Raw genomic sequence first — 22,319 nt, forward strand, 5'->3', positions numbered from 1 at the left:
GGAGAACCTGGATGCAAGTACAGAATCAGTATATAAAACCATATTGTGGGTTTTTCCACATACATGTGAGTGTTTTAGAAATCCAGTTTCCAGGACTTCACAATTATTGTAGATCTGTTGGAACTTCATGAAATTCAGGGGACTTGTATCAGTATAATCTACCCTACAAAAGACACAGGTTTTCTGGCTAACTGTCTGGGGTAGCAAAACCAGATCTGTGTAGGAAAAGATTGTACCATGTTAGAGCCTTTTTCTGCTTGTTGGGAAGGATAAACTGTTCCAGTACAAAGCCCATTTTAGAACTATCTGTGATAGATATCAAAGCACTGGAATGCTGTGGATTAAAACATCCCACTCCTTTCTTTACAGAATTAAATAAGTGAAACTTGTGAATTTGGATGAGCTCTGTGTTATAGTAGTCTGGGCCTGAGAGAGTTTCAAATTAAATTTATATTCCCTTAGTTTAACTGAAACCCAGATGCCCAGTTTACCCTCTCTGGGCTCTGGTAGATCCATCCTCTGTACTGCCACATTTCAAAGGCCTTCAGAGCTATATAGCTTTTTCCCTTGACTAGACAAAAGAGTGGAGTGTAGGCAGTCCAAATGTGATGGTTTTGATTGCATTTGCACCAGGACTTTTGGCAGCAGGACTTCATTTTTATTTTTCTACTCTGAAATGAACCATAGAATATATATAACGATACAGACATATAGCTAGATAGATATATGTAACATGTTTTTACTTTTCCAGATTGCAGATTTTTGCAAATTGTGGCTGAAAAAGATGTGGCATCACAGATTGTCACTGTGTTGTCATTTTTGAAAACCTTTTGTTCATTCTGTTTTGTACACAAACACATCTTAAAGGCTTTTAAGCTCTGATGAGTAAATTGAGCAAAGTCTCCATAGTTAGACTTAAAATCTTCTGTGTGAACAGAGAGGGATTAATTTGGTTCCTGGACAATGTGGCATTATTTTGTTTTAAAACTGGAACACAAACCGTTTTCATGTGAGAGGTTGAGCAATCAAATTTTTAGTTGTTCAGGCTTTTTGTTTTTGCTGTTTTATGTTGTTGTTCTTTGTTTTGTTTTGGGGGATTTTGTTGGTGGCTCTTTTTGTGTGACATAATTTGATTTTATTTTTATGATGAACATCTGGATAATTTTCAACAAAGGAAGTAAAAATAGCATTAACTACATAGAGCCACTAAATAATTTCAGTGAAATCACTGAAATCAGCAAGGTTCTCTTCATTTTTGACAGCAGGTGTGGGCACCCAGTGCCTGAGCAGGCAGCAGTGTGAGTGCTCAGTACAGTTCTCATCCCATGGGGAGCAGCCTGGTCCTCTCTGGGGACCTGGGATTTGGGGCCACCTTCCCCAAAGCATTCACCAGCAGCCACAAAATGGGCCCCTCTTGGTGAGCCAGAACTGTGACCTGTCTATGACTGTCATCCAGCTGGGTGAGATAATTACACTGACAAGCACGTTATCAAGGCACATCTGAGCTTATACCTTAATTACAGAACTTCTTTGCATCGTTGTTGTATTCCTGCCTCAGGCTCATGGAAATCAGGACTATATCACAAGAGGGTTTTTTCTGGTTAGAGCTGTGTCCTCTAGACTTGTGATGAAATTTTGAAGCTCACCACAAAACATTTGAGTGTGCACATCTTTTCTTCACATTTCTCAGCTTCCCTTCACACTGGTTTCAGGCAGAGACTTTGAGTCTGTTCACATGAGCAAAAGCTGCTCTTGAATTTGTATTCCTCAATATTTCAAAGTGTAGGCACATTCACCGAGAATCTCTTCCTCCAATTTAAGGTAACATTTAAGCAAAGATATCACAGTTCAATAAAACTGATGTTCACAGGGTTACAATTCTTGTCCAGGCAAACGCTTACTAAAAGATGGAAACAGAGATTCCACAAAAGAGTGTTTTCAGAGCAGGAATTGTATTATGTATAGGCAATACACTGCCTCTTTCCAAGTTCTGATGCATGGTAAAAGTGGAGGGTTTTGATCCCATAAAGTATCTATCTTCAAAGAACCAGCGCAAAACAACTCTTACTATTTCTGTCTGGAAAACAGCAAATCCAAGTTATTTCTCTAAACAAATACAGCTCATCAGTTCACTTTCTTTCAGGTCCCAGGCCTGTGTTTTGTTCTTTTTAGTGATTATTTTTCCATTTGCCTATTCTCTCATGTATGTACTTAATCATTTGTATTTGTAAGAAGTGGTGACAGGAAAAGAAGAACTCTCTGGTGTCTTGCCCACACACAGATTTCTAGGGTGGAATTAAGTTTAAGATTACAGCTCCTAAATGACCCTTTAGTGAATTAATGAAGTTTCAGTTATTTTTTTTACTGCTATCGAAATACTTGGACATAATCTTTTACTGTTTTTCAGATGGTTACCTCAACCTTAATGAAAGGGGAAAGTTAAAAATGTCCAAAAGTGAACAGAGGTCCAAGCAGATACAGAAATAAATGCCTGTTGGGACCAGACAGTGCTGCATTATTTTGCAAAGACACCGCACAATTAATGGTGTCTGCCAGTAGCCTGTTTGGCATGAGAAATACATTGCTTACTTTCTACCCCAAAGACCCTTCCCTATCCCAAAGCAAGCAGAAACAGCCTAAAACTCAAAGGAGGGTGACCAGAGGAGGTGCATCTGAGGCAGTGGCCAACCCTTCCTAGGTGGCCAGGGTGGGAGGAGAGGGAGGGACGGGTCCCAGCTGCGCGGGGCTGCAGGAATCCGGGGTGAGGAGGTTAATGACCTGACATTGCTGCCATGCTACTCCTTTGTGCTGGGCCTCTGCAGAACCCTGGATGGGAAGCATCTTTCTTACAAACAGCTCCCTTGCCTCTTCCAAAACCTCAGCCTAATCCCAGCAGCTTTTGTATGAAATGAGCACTTTTCGTGCTAGTTAAGCCGTGGGGTTTCTGGTTCCAGTCAATGTTCATTCAAGAGGTTTGTTTTTTGTGGGAAAGAAAAAAGCATAGGAAAAGTTGTGGAAAAAAGGAGTGACACTATTGTTGATGCAAGTATTAAGTGAATTTCATTCTCTCTGTAATTTCTCCTGGTGTTTATGATATCCCAGTTATGATAAATAAAGCTTCTTGGTTGCTGGGTTCAACCTTTATTTCTGCAGTTACATCTCTGTAATTTCTCCTGGTGTTTATGATATCCCAGTTATGATAAATAAAGCTTCTTGGTTGCTGGGTTCAACCTTTATTTCTGCAGTTACATACAGGCAGCATGTCGCTAAAATTACTTAAACATTCTTTAAGCTGTTTATCAAGGAGGGTTGCTTTCTTGGACATTTTGTATGAAAAACAGTTCAGTGCCACCTCAAATTTATTGTTTATTTCAAAACTGACACTGCAGAATTTTACATGTTTTGAAAAAGGCTTCAGTACTGGACATCGAGTTTCATGTTTAATATTAGATTTTAATATTGGGGCACCTTTCTTTCATAACAGGATTATTTTACAGATGAAAATAGAGTACTAAAAAAGGACCCCCAACAGGATTACCATCTGGAATATGCCATGGAAAACAGTACACATACAATACTGGCTTTTAGCAGAGAGCTGCACACTTGTGACACAAATGACAAGAGCATAACGGTAAGAGTCTCTGACTGTATGTAGACAGATGAAGTAATTAACACAGGATAAATGTGTGTGTGCTTATTAAGCTGGTAATTAAAATATCTTTTTAGTAAAAGGACAGAATTAGAGAAATTTACTTTCCAAAATATCTGTTTGCTCAGGTAAAATACTTGTGCTAGTTTTTTTAAACTATTATGTTTAAATTTCAGCTTTTTTTGTTTTTGTACTTTAATACATTATGTTCTGTAATTTCTAACACGTGGACACAAGATTGGAATAGATACTTCTGTGCCATCAAGTCCTATATGCCATTGTTACAACCATTCAAGGGAGGCCAAATTGAGAAATATTTTTAAGATTCTGCACTAACTTTTAATTGATCTAAGAAACAGATTTTTTTTAAAAAATTGAGAATATATATTTAAAGGGTCTGTTTGCTTTATTCAAAATTAAAAGTGAAAAAAAATTATGGTAAAGCTTTCCATGGTAAAATAATTTTCATGGTAAATTCTTCTGTTGCCCTAGGGATTGCTGTGCTATTTCCTAAATATAATCTTAAATTACATGAAGGTGATGACTTTGGTATTGGAAATGACAGGAAGGTTAGAGAGATTTGCAAGGCTTTCTCTGCTTTGGCTTGTTTACTTCTTCTTTTGGAAGCATTACTATAGGAGTAAAATACTATATTAATTATCTGTGTTTTTACAATATATGCAATTATAGCAACATGAGAGGCTGAAAATGCAGGAAGCAAACGCCACCTGTATAAACCACCAGTTTCCCAGGCAGTCAGTGGATCTCTGGTTTGCACACCTGCTCCAAATTCTCAGTATAATTTAGCATTTTGAGACACTTCAGGATTTATTATAGCACTTTGTCTCAAGGGTCATTCTTGTAATCTGAGAATGGTTTACAGAGAACTGATCTGTATAGTGGCTGTAGATTGATTTTTAAGATGTAAATCTGTTCTGTAATTGAATGTTAATTATCCATAATATCTAAGGACAACAATTCACTGAAGGTATTCACATCTTCACAGACTTGAGCCTGGAAAATGTCTGGCGGGGAAACATTCTGGTTGCTGATCAAATAAATAACATCTCTAGAGAAATGTTTGTAATGCATTTAGCGGGTTACTTCTTTATGAGTCTTTTCTGCCATTTGAAGATATGATTTCAGTTCACAACATTAGGGAAGGAGTTTTTCAGAGAACAATTTAATTTCTGTGTATTTCCAGTTAACCCACTGAGTATAAAACGTTATTTATTTCAAAGGCCAAATTCTGTAGGTAGATGACTGCTCCTCTAGAATACATTGTGATTGCTTAAATACACCTGTGTCACAGCTATTGTAGGAATTATAGGAACTGTGTAAGGAAGATGTTGCTCCTATCCCTTGAGGATATTCTGCTTTGATTTTTCAGGAGAGCACAATGCGGGTAATATGGGCCTACCACCACAAAGATATGGGAGAAGCAGGGCAAAATTACCATGGATCGAATCGTGGTACAAAGAGTCTGCGCTTGCTGAACCCTGAGAGAGAGGAAGTCCCATCTGCCTCTTTGCCATACTTTGACTTGACAAACAAAGACGTAAGTTACTCCTAGGTGCTGTGGGTTTCTGTGCACATGGGAATAAGGTGGTAGCCAAAGCCTTGACTCACACAACGAGTAGTGTGACTTTTATATGTAGATTAAACATAAGGAAGAAATTCTTCACTACGAGGTTGATGAGGCATTGGAACACCCTGCCTAGAGAAGCTGTGGATCCCTGGAAGTGTTCAAGGGATGGGGCTTTGGGCAACCTGGTCTAGTGCAAGGTGTCCGTGCCCAAAGCAAGGGGATTGGAACTGGATCTGGACCTCTAAGGTCCCTTCCAACCCAAACCATTCTGTGATTCTATGATAATACTGTGTTCGTGCCCTTTTTATTAAGACAGGTGCCTGTGCCAGACAAGGACACAACATATTGGTGCCAAATGTTTAAGATTCCTGTACAACATGAAAAGCATCACGTGACAAAGGTGAGTGATTCAGACTCAGAAAATTTAGAGGAATTTAGATTATAGTTACACTTCAAATCAGTTCTTGCACTTTTGAAGTTTTTTTCACTGCTTACTGGAGGGAAACAAAACCTCTTTCTGTATTCACAAATATGGATCAAATGTTTGTGTATGTGAGCCCAGAAACTGGCTCAGGTGCGCCCTTCAAACTGCCCTGAACAGTGACAGAGCTTCTTTCTTGCAGTTCTTTTTTCCTTCATCCTCTCTCCCATAAGAAAATGAGGTTGAAAATTATTTGTTGTCTGTAAATATTTCTGACAAGGACTAAGTAAAATTGTCTAAAAGCATGTTACATCAAGTTTTTACTTTTATATAGGAATTTAATGAATTTCTTTTAACAGATAGTAATTTTAAATTTAAAAAATAATTAAATGGTGATGTTTGTTTAAATAAAGGGCCAGGCTCTTATTTGATTCCAGTCGTCTTTCTTGTGATGACCAGTGTGGAGCCAGGATACATCACATAAGAACACCCACCAGTGTTTTCAGCAGTTTAAAACCTAAATATTATTTCAAAAAGAGACAAACATTGCCATTTATTTAAAAAATAATGAAAATGTGTGAATAAACATTTACACAAGGCTCACCAGGATCCTAGGTGACTTGAAAACTCATACGCATAAGCATGTTTTCCTATAACACGTTTTGTAACTTTTCTTTCTATTTTAAATCGAAAGCTTGAGTGCTGAGGGAAAGATGATTCTCACATTTCTCCCCAAAAGCAATATACTGAAGACCTAATGAAACAACAAATTCTTATTCTTCTAATATGCTGAGGATAGTACAGTGAGATAGTTCTGGCCCTCATTTTTATCTTTGTTTGAACCCACAGATGCATTGTGTAGAATTCTACTTCTTCTGTTTTGTTACCATTGTCAGTCTTATTTCTTCAGCGCATTCAGTAAGGCTGAAATTTTTAATTAATTCAGAGAACTTTAACATGTGATATCAATGTCTGTATGATAAATACCTTTAATTACTCTGAAATATTGCATGTTTCTACACTTTATCAGAATGAACAATTGCAAGACCCAAATTTCTGCCTTCAGGTACTTGATCTTTGATCACATTTGAAATTTGTGACAGCTACTTTCACTGTATGAAATAGAGAATTTGCTTGTGTTATTATATGTATGTCAAGATCCCTAGTTTTTCTGCTTTAAAGTGAGAGACCTTCAAAATGGTAGTATCAGAATCAAGCTTCTCATGTTAAATTTGGTGGAAGTTGTGGTTATTTGCTGCTCTGCTAAAAAAGTTCCCCGGAAGTATTCATTATTTATAATTTCTGATTTTATTTTCTAAATGCTTTGCCTGACTGCACATACAGTTGCTCAGTCCTTAAAAAATAGTGTTTGGTTGAAGCTAAAACAAAATTTTAGCTCAGAAATACACTGGTTGATTTTTAAAGATAATTTTATATTCTTTGTTTTTACAATAATGGATAAAAAATATTAATGTTTTAGAAGTCATATTTTCAAATCAGCATATATTTTATAAAGTTAAAAATTAAAGTAAAACCCTCAGTGATTTTCCATCTTCACAAAAGCAAGAAAATTTCATTTTGTTGCTTAAAAATTTTTAGAGAGCGAAAAATGAATACAGAAAGAGAGTAGATTTAAGTAGGAACACTTCCATAGCCTTTCTTTTCAGGGGCACAACTTCTATTTTCCTTTAAGTGGCACTTTTAGATGCCACATAGAGGGTTGTTGTGGAATTGTATCTATGTGCTCTTGCAAACTGATTAAACATTTCCTAAAGCCTACTGATACACAAAGGATGGGGCTTATGGCTACTGGGGAAGATATTAGCTGTGCAAACAGAGCCTGAGTTCCACAAAGGGGAGGGCGGATGAGCTCTCTGCCCTGATCAAACTGTCCGGGTTAGTTAAATACTTACATAGATGTTGATTCTGGATTCCCTCTGTAGCACAGTTTTCACACAAACCTACACATCTCATTTTTGCAGACAGAAAAAAAGAGGTGTAGACATGGTGCAAATTTCTCTGTGGCATAACTTAGTCTACTTCAGCAGTGTACATGTGAGCTGGCTTTGGCCGTTTCTGTGCTCCTGTAGGGTTTTGTGGAGTGTTGAACTACTCAGTTTGGCACTTGCTGGACAATGTGTGGCATCAACAGTGTGCACTTAGCTGAACTGGTGTGTAAATCTGACGGTGACCTGGGGTCTCAAGGAGGTGCATCAGCCATAACTGGAATTTTTTTTCCTATGTTCCACCGTTCTCTGTCATTTCTTCCTTCTTGAAATTTGCTATGAGCACTTTATAACAAAGTACTTCTTAAATATCAGTTTCGTCTGGAAAGCATGATGTTTTAAGAAGGACACTGAAAAAAAATTAGACCTGTCATTAAAGGTAGAGGTCAAGACTTTTAATTGTCTCTGGTTAACAAATACCAGATTCTGAATTCAGATTCTGAATTTAAAGCGTTTTTTAATGTCTATTAAAAATGCATTATTAAAAAAAATATTGTCTTTAAACCAGAATATATTTAAGGTATTTACAAATATGTATTGTAAATACAGTCTAATGGTGCCAAAGCTGGGTACCTGATAACACATGGGTCTTAGGGTTCACCTGCAGTAGTGTTTTAGTTTCTTCTGTTTGCACAAGAGGAAGAAATAACTAGTGCAAGAGATCTCAGTACTAATCAAAGATAAATTATGTAAGACCTTAGGTCTTTTCTTTCTCTTTAGATAATATTCATGTTACTTTCCAGGAATCACAGGTAATGGGAAACAGCATATTTTCATTGATCAAGCTGCTCTACAAGATATGTAAATTGTGCAACAGATAAGATTGTAATCTTCTGTTCATTTCAAAGGTAGAATAAGGACATGGACAAGTAATTTCTCCTTATGCTGCATTTACCAGTGGAGAGAAGATCTTCACTGCAATACGGGGACACCCATTCAGGTTTAGAACTTCTCTGTTAAATCTTCTTTTGTTTCACATTTCTTGCAACATTCTCTTCAGGGAAGAGATTGTGTCTTCCTCCTACATGTCCCTACAATGCCTTCTGTTTCTAATGGCTCCAGGAACTTCTGGAGAGACAGCTCATAATAACATGACTGCTAAGAAATGAAAGAGAATAAGACAGCTTCTCAATAGCTGGGCATAATAGTGACAATAGTGATACAGGAAACAACCAAAACCTGGCACTGAGCTGGTTTTGTGGCTCTAATGGTTTGCATCACTCCTCAGCTTTAAACTGTCTACCTGGCTGAATTGTGGCTCCTTAAAAATTTATTAAATTTCTATAGGATTTCCCCTCGGAGCATTTTCTATTAACAGAACTAATGATAAGGGTAATAGGTAAATTTTGAAAATAATATAGGCAGAACAGATAGAAAGGCTTGCTTGGAGGTAATAGTGGGCATTCAAATCAGATATTTGCAGGATGGCCCTGCAGTGGTCCCAAAGTGGTGGACTTTGGCTGCTCTTCACATGCAGTCGGCTGCCTGTCTGCAAACTCCTCCTGCAGCTATATACTGTGCATTGACCTGTTCTGCTGCTCTGAGCTTCAGGCAGTGGTGTGCGCCTCAGGCTCACTACCCAAGGGATTTTCACTTTTCTCACATGCAGAAATTAGCTAGGAGCTTTCTCAGAAGTAGGTTTCTTAGAAAAGTGCATTCCACTTATTAGCCCAGACTTTCTGGTGATGGGTTTAAGACTATGTCTTGCTAGGATTGTTTGCAGTTCTCTGTAAATGTCATTATTCCGACTGGTCTTGAATGTGCCCTTTAATCACATTCCTAAAGAAAATTCTCTGGTTTCGCCAACTGCACCTCAGGAAGAAACTCCACTCCAGCAGGACCTCTTAGAAGGAGGGAGAGCGGGATCCACTGGTAGAGCAGACATCCAGGCAGGTCCACACACCTACCTTTGCATGAAAATGTCTTTCTGTCTCCCTGCTAAAGCCATGCTGAGGGCAGGTTCCTGGGTGTGAAGAGCCCACACAGGCAGAGACACCACTGCACCAGGCTGGGAGCAGGGCTGAGAGAGGTGATCATCCCAGGGAGCATATCCTGAAAACAGGTCTCTGCAATATCCTCCCCCTTGTAAATTACCTGGATTGTCTCTTTCTTTTTGCTCATTCAATTGAAAAAAAAAAAGTTATTCAGTGACAGTCGACTGGATCTTTTGAATTCTTGTCATTTTTGTACTGTTGAGATGTCCGATTTTCATGATTGTCACTGTGTGTGGATCTGTGTGTGCTGACACACATCTCTCTATTTTAACATGTTTTAAGACTATTTGCTGATAGATTTTTTCAGCCTATTTGCCGAATTTATTTTTTCCTTGCTGTGAGCAGGCATCATGAAGGTATTTACCAGCACCAAGAAAGTGAAAATTTGTTCCACATTCATGAGAAATACTTCCCAGTGTTTCAGCTCTTGCTTTATATTCAAAGCTTGCTCTTAACTGCTTTTTCTACTTGTGGTTCTACAGCTCTTTTTTATTACTATCTTTAGTTTAGGTTTCAATACTCCATGTCTTCTGTCACTTCAATTTAACTGTATTGCTTATTCAAATAACTGCATCTGCTAAGGATTCATGACTCTGTCTTTGCATTTACATCAAGTCTTCCATGTGCTTGATTGTTTTTTCTGCTTCAATTAAAAGACCTTAAGATACAATGTTTCTTCTACTGTCTACATTTTCTGTGAATCCTATAGACCTGTGGTCTCCCTCTCCACCTGACAAAGTGTTTAATGCTGTGTGTAAACTGGAAATTTAGAGTATATACTGGTGAAAGATTGGTATGCATATCCTACATTCCAGACGTGCCATAATGTATTTGTGTGAGACTTTTCAGCATAGCATGCCTGTGCTAGTTCCAACACTAAATTTCCCCACTATGTTTTCTTAATTTCTTTTAAAAACACTGTGTTTTCCTCAGGAAAAGTAGTTCCTCAGGCTTCATTAGTAATAATCCCCTCGTCAAAAACATGTCAAATATTGAATTTTCCTCCAAGAGTAGGAAAAAAATTTTATGTAAAATAAACCCCAAAATTGGGTAGTACAGTCACTTGTATCTGCATGTCTTTTCTCTAAGAATAACTCATTTTTCCTTCGTTCTAAACTTTATAGGTTGTTTCAAAACTAGTATAGTCAGAGAAATATGAGGAGAAATGCTGTGATGTGGCTGTGCCCAAGAGCATAAAATATTCCTTATTCTGGAAGAGAACTTTTTACATGGGACATCTAGTATTAGAGGGCATTTGGCATTGGAAAGGAGGATGGCAGTTGCATTTTGTAAGCTCTTAGAATCTTTGGTTCTTGTATAAAGCAGTCCTTCCACGTGCATTATTTGAACCTGCTTATGAGAATGGTGTGAGCAGGTTTAGCTCTGCTGAAATGGGGAAGAATCCCCACACTGGGGATTAAGCTGTGTGGTCAAAATGCAGTATCTCTTCAGTACAACTTACGGATACTCAGGCAACATATTAGAGACAGTAAATTTTCAGCCATAGAGAGGGGCTTCCTCTCATCTAACCTGACTTATCTGTGGGCCTGAGCCAGCTGCTTAATTGACTTCACAGTGGCAACACTTGCTGTTTGTATCATCCTAGAGGAGTTGTCAGAAATGTATGAGCTCAAGCATCCTGTGTATGGTTCAATCTCTCTCTCCACTGATGGATGAGAGAACCCAGACCACCAGCCTGTGTTAGGTAAGTAATGCCCAGATGAATGAATCAGGGAAGATATATCTCAACCAAAAAGGTCAGGAGAGAGAAGAGACTGTGATAAAAGCAAAAATTGCAAAATAATACTTTTAAAAAAAAATTGCCCGTGGGAAAAATGATCTTCTCTCAACCACAGCCCTGTGTAATTTTTTGGCACTAAGCCTGTGATGTGACTAGTGCAACAGGCTAATCATAAAAGCAGAAAAAAACCCTAATTATTTAGCAATAGCTGAGAAGTGTTACATTAGGCGTATTTTTATATCAGCACTAAAGTTTTCCATTGCTGATGTCCTTAGAAGAGGGAGCCTCTTTTCAATTAAAGGAAGGCCTGTATTAGAACACACCAGCAGCTGCCAGTTAATCTTCATGTTCTGTTTTGGGGCAAACTGATAAGGAAGTAAAAACTCCAGAAAACTTGTTGCCATGGGTAACTGTGCTTTTTGACAGTGGAATGCTTTAGTAATACCAAAGACCCCAGTGTGAAAATACAAAGGGACTCCAGTTTAAGAGACTGATTGATTGGAAGCCAGAAGGGCAGCTTGTAGCCTGCAGTACCTAAATGAGGGCACTGATTTTTAACTTGAGTGATAGCAGACAGTAACTGCTTGTTACTCTCTGGCCTGAACTTTTACATTTTGCTAAATGTGATAACTCTAGCAAATTGCATCATGCAACCTGACATAAACAAATGTTCTATATTTTCCCATGCATTCCCCTACAAAGTAATTTCAGCCCAAGTAAATTAGATTGGCAACCAAACAATCATCTTACGCTGCAGAGCTTGTAAGCTATCTGCCCTTTGATCTGCAGGGCTGGCTCTTTGGTGCAAGCCTGAATTGGCCCATTAGGCTTTCCAGTGCTGAGATTCATGTAACTGAACAGGCTGAAAATTAAAAGTTTCCCAAGCACTGTCTGAAGAAATAACAGAAATGCATTATTTTCTCATATTCTGCTAAATTATTTAATATACAAAATTGTTTAATGTATTATTCCATGCTGTGACCACAGATTAAATTATACATGACCACAGATTTTGCTGTCCTACCAAACTTTATATTTCTTACATATTTTTATTTTGTGGTAGTCTTCTTTCATTTCACTTGAATATCTTAACTAAAAGAATTATTAAATTATGCAGTTATTGCTGCATTATTTATTCCATATTTGACATGCAAAAATAATCTACTTCTGTCATCAGCAAAGTTGAATGTCTAGTTAATTTAATCCATTTTCTTTGATTTTTGCTTTCTAAATAAAAGCAACATCATCCATTATGGCAATGTATTGACTATGCCAGCAGGTGGTAGGAAAGTATGTGTGTTGTGTGATTTTTTGGTTAAATAAAAGTCAACCTTATTTTAAAATGTGACCAAAAGTAAGCATGGAAAAGGGGGAAGTACAATTTTTGTGAAGATCTCTGAGTTTTACCTCCCAATTCTGAGAGAATTTTTGGGGTGATCTTCAGGAGACCATTGCTATTGGTTGACCCTATTTTGTCTAGTCCCATGTCTTTATTTTTTTTTCCTTATTCTTAGTTTTATATATGATTTTAAAGTAAACCTATGACTAGGTGATGCACTGAAAAGATAAGAAAATTGTCTGCAGCCAAACATCCAGCATCCAACATCTTATCATAGCAGGCAACAAAACACTTCAGAGTAGCATTTGTCCTTAGATGAGCAGTTCCAAAGCATCTTTTGTGGGAGTACCAGAACAGCAAGCTCATAGGTAGTAAAATCTCTCTTGATGGGACTTGTGTGGATGGATCACAAAACAAACCTAGCTTGGTTCTGCTAGCATCTTGGCATTGTTTCTGAAGTTCAACCTTCTAATTCAGACAAATCACATTGTAGCAGCATCTTAAACAGATTTTCAATAAGGCAAATTAAATTGCTCCTATGGTATTTAAATGGAACACAACTATCCCCATCTAATTGAATTATTTCTCTTCCATACCAATCTTTTAATCTGCAACCCCAGCTACTGATGGTAGTTTCAGAAAATGATATTATGACTCTCTCCCTCTTTGCTTTCACTTGCAGTGCGCAGTAGTCACAGCTATGAACAAAGCATAGATTCATAAATTCCACATTAGTAACAGTGAAAAAATAGACAGACAATGGTCAGAAAAGGCCTCTTCACCATGTCCATGCATAGCAGACTGTATTGGGTTTGCATGGCTATGTTCTGATGGCAGGGGGGCTACAGGGTGGCTTCTGTGAGAAGCCACCAGAAGCTTGCCCCATGTGCAGCAGAGCCAATCCCTGGTGGCTCCAGGATGGACATTCCACTGGCCAAGGCTGGGCCCATCAGAAATGGTGGGAATGCCTCTGTTATAACAGATCTAAGAAGAAGAAAAAGAAGAATTATTGTGCAGATGTAATTGTGGCTAGTGAAAAGCAGAGTGAGAAGAGGAACAACTGTTCAGACCCCAAGGTCACTGAAGAAAGAGGGGCAGGAGCTGCTCCAGGTACTGGAGCTGAGAATCTGCTGCAGCCCCTGGTGCAGACCGTGGTGAGGCAGCTGTGCCCCTGCAGCCCATGGAGGATCTCAGGGATGCAGAGATCCACCTGCAGCCTGTGGAGGAGCCCATGCTGGAGCAGGTGGATGCCTGAGAGGAGACTGTGACCCTGTGGGAAATGTGTCTGGAGCAGGCTGTGCCTGATGGACTCAGGACTGCATCCTGTGGAATAGTGACCTACTTGGAGCACTTTGTGGAGAACTGTTGTCCATGGGATGGACTCGCATTGGAGAAGCTCATGGAGATCACCTATGACAGGGACCCCACACTGGAGTAGGAGGAAGACTTGTCTCCCTGAGAAGTGGGAGAAACAAGATGTGATGAACTGACCGTAACCCCCTTTCCCCTTCTTCTTGCACTGCTGTGACCTTTCCATTACTGTGACTGGAACTTCTGGGACTGAAACTGTGTCTTTCTGTTTTATGAAATGCCAATCACAGTTTTCGTTTCTAGAGAATTGCTATAGCAGTAATTTTAATGCAGACTTTCAAAGAACCATGTAATCTGATAATAGCCCTTGTTGTGTGACTTCCTGCATGTGTTGATGAGTGATGAAGTCCTGCAAAAGGGTATACCAGGATGTGACTCTGGGTGAGAAAATGTGGAAATAGTATTAATGTGATTGTTACTTAACTACTTACTTGTAAGCCCTCTTATGTTTGTATATTAACCCTGCAGATACAAATTTTTAGAGGGCTATGAGCAGTAGTTCCTGAGTGTTTCTCTGGAGTCTGTTATGTCAAAATCAGGAGCCTTGTGCTTACTTTATCCCCTGCTTTCCCTTCAAACTGAAGGTGCTGGGGTGTGCAGGTTGGTGGCTCCTCTAGGAGCTCATACCCAAACACCTAAGGTTTTTCTCACATATGGTCCTTTTTGGTAGCCCTTCACAGAAGTCAGCATGTCATTTTCAGAAAACATGTTTCCTGATAGTGTACTTCTGCACATGCAAAACAAGAAAGGGACACACTGTCAATTCTCATGTGTTCTGTCTTCAGGCAAAGCTGCGCGCTCACTCGTAAGCAGGAGGAGAAAAAGCGTAATGTTATTTTAGCTGCATGATTGAGGGGATTGTTTTGCAGTTCTACAATAGAATCAAAACCTCTGCCATTTTGCCCTCGAATGGTGATTCCAGGAACAAATGGGAGTACCTTCGCTGACTTTATTATTTATACTGTTCAAATTGTACGTTCCTCTTGAATAACCATAAACTCTTTATTGGTTACCTGCTTTGGCCTTAGACCTGATACATATTTGGTTACATGTTAATTTATTATGATACTGTTTTCATAAGGAAGTAATGATGCTCATGATTAATTGCCAATTAATTCCGCTTGAAGTGTGTCAGCTGTGCTGAGAGACTATGGTCATCCTTTAGACCACAACCACTGCCAGTGGCTCTGCTGCTTAGGAGTACAATGAGTGTACTGCCAGGATGCTTAACCAAAAGAAACATGTTTTTGCTTGACTTGAGCTTTTTATGAGATTTCTCCTCAGGGTTATACTTCTTAACTATTAGTAAATGCATTATCTTAAATCTTCAGGCAGACGTCAGGCAGAAACAATGTTTTATTGGTATTTCTTTGAGCTAAACTTCTTTTGGATTTAGTCTAAATTACTGTAAGTCTTTAAAGTCTGAAACTCTTTATGAGTGGCAGAGTTCCAGGTAATTAATTAGGAATAAAAATTTAGGAATGGGCATTATAACAGAGAGAACAAGAAACCATTTCTAACTCTCGTTTTTAAATGTTTGGGCTTATTGTTTATTATGTTTTTTGATTCCTCTTTCTTAATTAAAATATTTAAGTTGTGCTGCAGAAATTCTGGATATACAGTGTAATTATTATTAGGACTATATGGGGATAGAAAGATTTATGTAAATTTAGATATATAGCCTTCTCTCCAAGCTAAAAGCACAGCAGCCCTTAAATTTTACCTGAAAGCACATATTTTTTTCCAATAAAAATTCTAAAGCTTAAAACAGAGGTATGGTAATTACTTCTTAATGCTGTAGAGAAACAAAACCTAAATAACAGCCTTCATTGAACAACACAGTCACAGAGTAAACAAATCCTTTTTTTACACCAAGAACAGGAAATATCTGTGCTTTGAATTAGATTTTCCATTTACGTGGTAAGGATCTTTCCTCCTCAGTTATGTTAGAATTTTTATTCTACATTTAAAAGAGTACCCAAAACCAGGTAAACCCAAATGCCAACAATACAGCTTAAATCAATCAATCAATCAATCAATCAGATTACATTGTTATTTCAAATTAAAATTATTATTTTAATCTCACTTCAGGGGGGGAAAACCTCCACACATTGCATAGAACTTTCAGTCTGGAAAACTTCCATCCTCCAAGGAAACCATACCTAATCACATTATGAGATTAGGGCTGGGGATGGTTTCTGTTGCCTGGGCCTTTTTCTTGTCTACATCTCTGTTTTTATTCAAATACAAAAATCAGGAGCTGCCACTAAATGCTCAGGTTAGATTTTTCTCCAGTTTGAAGGTACGAAAAATGTGTATGAGAATAATTTGGTTTAACATTTTTACCTTTGAAGGGCAATTCAAGTTAAGCAGTAATGCTCCCACTTGTACCTCAGAAATAATCATCCCTGATGACCATGAGGGAACCAGAAGCAGTGGCTTTGCTCTATTTCCTGCAATTAACTCACCAAAATATGCACCTTTCTAAGTGGCACAGTATAAACTCAGAAGCCCTTGTAATAGAGAATGATTTAAAGGGATTTGTTAGAGGTGATGACTGAATTTAAGATCTGGATTGTACAGTGAGGAAAACAGAATGAGCACTAAGCTGTGTTATGTTCAAATGATCTCAGGAAAGATTACAGCAGCTGGTCAACACTAGACTGCAGCCAGCTGAGCACTGGAAGTGTCTCTTTCAGCTTTAACTATTCTGTGGCATTAATTTAATGCTTTCTGACAGATGGGGTAGGGTGGAGGCATGGGGAGGGTGGTCCCCGCCTGACCTCAGAACGCCTTAACTCTGGGCTGAAAGTCTGCAGCAGATTCGTGTCCCAGATGTGACACTGGTGTAGGCAGGCTCTCCTGGTAACGTGAGATAGCTGTTCAGTTGTTGGTGCTAAAATCCTGCTCCACCCTGCAGTCAGGGACTTCAACATCTACCCCAGCCTAAAGGCATTTCCAGCTCTTGTTTTAGCTCAGCACACCTCTGGGTTTTGTGCAAGATGCAGTGTTAGGCAACAAATGTCTGGTGGTTTTATTTCAGAATGTTTATGGGAAAATAAAGCCATATTACTGAGAATATTTTTCTGGAATACATAGATTTTTTTTTTCTGAAAAAGACCTAACTTTATAAAGCCAAATATTTTAAGTATTTGCTTTTCTAAAGAAAAATCTAAAACCCGAAAGGTAATGTTTTAGATAAATATTTGTTCATTTCACAATTACACTTTAAAAAACTCAGAAAAATATTGATGAATTCTAATGAGAAGAAATCATGTCCCCCTTTGAAAAAGTTTTCTAAGTCAGATAATTATTTAATATATATGCTTGGTACCCATTTTCAAAAGTACAAAGACACCAAAGTAATCAGTAAGCATGTAATAGTTCTTCCTGATGAGGAGTACAGGAAGCAGAGACCCTATGACTTGGTCTGTAGTGAAAATTTTCAAGTGAACTCTGCCAGTACTCAGTTTCATAGCCATCACTTTTTGCTCTGAGTTAATCAGAGACATGGCAAGTTCATATAAATGAATTAAACAACTGTCCTAGATGTAGCAGTGCTAGCATAAAAATCAAATTTTTACTTTCCATTTTGAGATGAAAGAATTAAATTTTCTTCCGTGTGTCACCACTGTCTACCTGCATGAGGTGTTGTGTAAGGCCTTATTCAGAATCATTTACATGGCAATATATCATACCATTGTGTCTTTAAAATGTAAGATTAATTTGGTATTATCTGTTTGAGCCCCAGAAAAAAAAATCATTAATTTCTTTGACATTTTAGTGTAGTAACATTGGTGCAAGGAGATCAGACACCTGCTGCTATTTCCATATATAAAAATAAAGTCAGGTTTTTGTTTTCTGACATTTGGTGGGCCATATTTTCTAAATAGGAACTCTATGGTGAGACTATGGATATATTTTAGTAACTTTCATCATTTGCACAAGCAGGCATAAAGAACAAACCATGTTTATTATCATCAAAGAAATCAGAGGAAATAAAAAGGTAGAAAAACAGGAATAAGCAAGAAAGACTTCCAGGTTTCTGGAGATGTTTTTAACTTGTAGGAAATTTAACTTCTTGAACCACTTGAACTGTTTGCATTTTCCTCCTGTTTAATACATCACACATTAGTATTTTGACCCTGCTTATCATCAGCTTGACATGCAAAGCACTGTTATGTTAAAATTTTGGCTTCTTTTATAAGGAAAAAAACCCTAAACATATGACAATGCTCAGACTGTGCATTAGATAAAGTGATAATGGGAAACAGAGAAGAAAGGAAGAAGAATTGAAGATGAGTAAGCCAGACCTGGCGGATATAAACATTTTCTTTGTTCATGTGATGTCAACCTGTTGACTAAAACAAGGCTTCTGTAAAAATGAGAGGTGAACAGCACACATGTCATCTGGCTTAACATTATAATGACTATAAAATTTTTTATTTTGTATTTTTTGAAAGTCAGCATTTTCACAAGTCCTAAGAGATTCACTGCCATGATGGGAGCTCTGTAAAACCTCTCAGCCTGCCTGATGAGTACAAACCAAGCACCATGACCATAACCCATACTTTTGGTTGCAGAAGGCATTACCTTCACTTACATTTGATTGTGATATATTTTAAATACCTCCTTCCTTGGGAGCCCTGATTTGAAGTACTGGTGGTTTATAGTACATCTAATTTTTTTTTACCTCTGTTAGTGGGAGTGTTGTTCATGTATGTCAGTTGCTCAGTTTGAAAGACTTTTTGGCCAAGCTTTCAAGAAGGGTGGAGAGAAAGAAGCAGAAAGCAAACAATCATGAATAATAAATAATGATCTTCTTCCTGCAAGTTTCATGGAAAACAGAAGAGGTTGTGCCTTGTTGCATGCACTTATGTTTTTGCAATCCCAAACACTTTGGGCATTTTGATATAGAGTTGATGTAGGGCTTTCGTTCTCCATGCCTCTGGCAGTTAGGAAATGTAAAGCAGAAAATGCACTTTGCCTGCAGGAGAAGAAGTCACTGAGGTGCCCAGTGGTGCAGTATCCCTGCAGGCTCATTCACAACACGGCAAAGAGATGAACCCTGACAGCTGGGTCTTCCTTGCATGTCAGCAACAGTTAAAATTCCACAGATGGTCTTCAAAGAATGAGGTAAAATGGGGAAGATAGGTAGTTATATGCATATTCCATTTTAGTATGTATTAGTGCATTTTTATGCATTTTTAGTCACCTTTCAATTTCTTCCTTTACTTCTTTGCCTAACAAGAGATTGGTAGGAAGTGGCAAGGACTGAGGAAGGAAATACATTTCAAAGTCACAGGTTTCTTCATAATTAATGAAAATGAAAGGTGGATTCCCCTTTTCACTACATCCCATCTAAATTACTTAATTATTGCTTATCTTATTGCTTGGCTCCAAGTGTCGTTTTAGTGTTCCCTTGTAGTAAGAGAGCAAACAAGGCTGTGTATAAATAAGAATCCAAATAAAAATTAGCTGTTGACTTACATGTGCAGAGTTTACTGAATATTATGTACCATGCCTGTTTTTATCAATTTTTTTGTATACTTCACTCCTGAAGTGGCCCTAGTGTGCACATACTTTGAATTATTTTCTTTCCATAATTATCCTAAAAGTTACACAAATTAACAAAATGGTCCTGGTGACTCTTCAGGGCTGGTCCCCTATCATTGTGACTGGAGACCAGGAAAAGTAGAGCTCTGAAAATTGTGTTATCATTCATTGAGGCTATAAGTACTCTGGTAAACAGGCCACCCTGATCTAGATACTTAATTATGGATACCTACTTTAGCAACTAATTTTACACCTAAGACTACTTACGTGCACTTCTGAATGCACTACAATTTCCTGAATTTGGCTCCTTATTTGAGAAACTCAGTTATTCATCATTACTTGTAAGGCTGGCCAGAAGACAAGATTGTTTTTATTTGAGGAAAAAAAATGAGATTTGGGAATTCCTTTCTGGCTTGGAGCAAAGTGATCTGTACAGATGTACTTTGTGGAAAGTCAGAGAGGAAGTGTGAGGCAGCCTAAATAACTAATCTATTCTATAAGCTAAAATGACCAATAGCTGAGCAAATGGGGCAGCACTCACCCGGAATATAGAATGACATACTGAAACTCCTGCTCCAGTTAAGCACTACAATAGAGTATGGGATTGTACTTTTTAATTTTGTTTTCTGCTGAAGTTATCCTAGTATGTAAATACAGTTAATTATTCTTCAGATCAGAGAAGTGTCTAAGAGCTCTGGTCCTCTTCCTTCTCTAGTTTCATTTAGCAGTAGTGCTGTGAGCCTTAAGGAGCTAGCCATTAAAATATTTCCATGCATTTTGGAATAATGCAGGATTAATGAGATTTTCCTAAGATTTTTTTAAATATAATTTCGACCTCTCTAGTATTTTCTTTCTTTCTTATTTATATGCTATTTAAAAGTGGAAAAAGAAATTTCTCTTTAACCACCTTGTAATAAAAATGTGTGAAAAGCATAACTTCACTGCTGCTCTTCGTTATTTATTTCTGCATCTGAAGAATGTAAGTTTTCCTACAAGATGCATTGGAAAGATGTGTAAGGATTTGTTTTAGTTTTTGTTTTTCTTTTCTTCACTAAAGAAAGCTGAACAAAACTGCTTTTTGAAGTGCTGTAATTGTTTAGGTAACTGACACTAAAAACTAGTGACAGGATGTGAGTTTCTAATTTTGGTGATGCCCCATTGTTTTGAGGGGAAGCTGGTTTTGAAGTAGTGATTGTAAGCACAGCAGGTGTTGGGACCTTGTAGCAGCAGGCAGAACTATCACATGTTGGGACAAAAGTTCCCTTTTTTTCTTGGTAGATAGAGGGATAATATTCCCACAACCATTTTCTTGACTAACATATACAGTATGAAGAGCTTCAAAAATCTAGAGGCACATTCTGTTATTTAATATATAAGCTGCCCTGTTTTGACTGTGTTTGGGCTCTGCAGTACTTGGATAAATATGCAGGTGTGTGATGGAAAGAGGCAAGAAGCCGCATCAAGCTGGAATGGATTTCTGAATCTTTGTCATTCAGTCTGATATATTGAGGAATACATTCTTATTTCATGGAAAAACTGACTCATCTTCTTCAAAAATACCTTTTACTTCCGCAGTGCAGTAATTCACCATAATGGTAATGCTAACGGAAACAGGGATTACTGAGAACCCTACAGATGATCCCCTATGGAGTATTTCAGTCTTGCCTCCAGAATAAAACTTTGGTGCATCTGAATCAATTGGCATCCTTCCACTGATTTCTAAGTGCAGGTGAAGTGGGTTGTGCTCTTCTTGGGCGGACATCTCTTGCAGGTGCTCAGCAGCATCTGACCCCTCCAAGAGCCCAGCTTCAGTGAACTTTGCAGATTCTTGTAAGCAAGGGTGGCCTTGATGCACACAGGCTCTCGGTGCTTCCTCCTGCCCTTCCTCTTTTGTAATTAATCTAGTGGTTTGAACAAAATGAAGAGAGAGAAATTGTTTTGACAATATTTTAATAATGTAATAAACTGCTCCTGCTTACCCTGTTGTTGTCCTCCAGTAGCACATGAAAATGTGCCTGCAAAATGAAATGGATGCAAATTTAGGATGCATTTATATTCTTCTCCTTTTTAAAGTAACCCTCTCTTTTCTAATACCGAAATGAAATACTGCATGGCACCCTGCATCTTAAGAATTGCGTTGTCGAAGCTTTACTTTTCTTGTGAAAGTATTAATCTTTATTTTATTGAACTTGAAGGTAGATATGATAGAATGGGATGAAATCTTTGAAAGGAAAAGTAAGGGAAAAACTCCTTTCATTTTAATACTGTCCTCTATATGCTGGTATTTTGTGGAATATGATCATTCTGAAATGCAAAATAATTATTTTCAGAAGTATTCATATTTGCCCCAGGAACATCATCTCTGACAGAGATGATTTAACATCACCCATCCAAACAGGGAGTGAACACTTACATGGAAATTAAATAATTCTAGCCTATGCAGAAATTCTGTGGTGTAATTATACTGGGGGCACTGGAGCACCCCTGAGAGCCCTCCAGCTCATCCCTGCCATAAACAGGCTGGAGCATCCAACTTCTAAGAATGACTTCATGTTAATAAAGTCTTTACAACTGAGTGAATTAAAAAGAAAAAAATCTAATTTCTTGTAGATGTCAAAAAAATTTCAAAGTCCATTTTGATCTGCTGAGGAATG

General features: G+C 37.9%; 1 protein-coding gene across 1 annotated transcript in view; it reads left to right on the top strand.

Moving 5' to 3' along the window:
- MOXD1 (monooxygenase DBH like 1) overlaps positions 1-22,319 on the top strand; it is a 49,539-nt gene that overhangs the window by 9,534 nt on the left and 17,686 nt on the right. The window contains exons 2-4 of the mRNA XM_036404563.2: positions 3,485-3,631; positions 5,040-5,207; positions 5,554-5,637. Coding sequence (XP_036260456.1) covers positions 3,485-3,631; positions 5,040-5,207; positions 5,554-5,637 — 399 coding nt within the window. The remainder of the gene's footprint in view (positions 1-3,484; positions 3,632-5,039; positions 5,208-5,553; positions 5,638-22,319) is intronic.

This window comes from Molothrus ater, chromosome 3 (assembly GCF_012460135.2).
Source record: "Molothrus ater isolate BHLD 08-10-18 breed brown headed cowbird chromosome 3, BPBGC_Mater_1.1, whole genome shotgun sequence".
NCBI classification, from domain to species: domain Eukaryota; kingdom Metazoa; phylum Chordata; class Aves; order Passeriformes; family Icteridae; genus Molothrus; species Molothrus ater.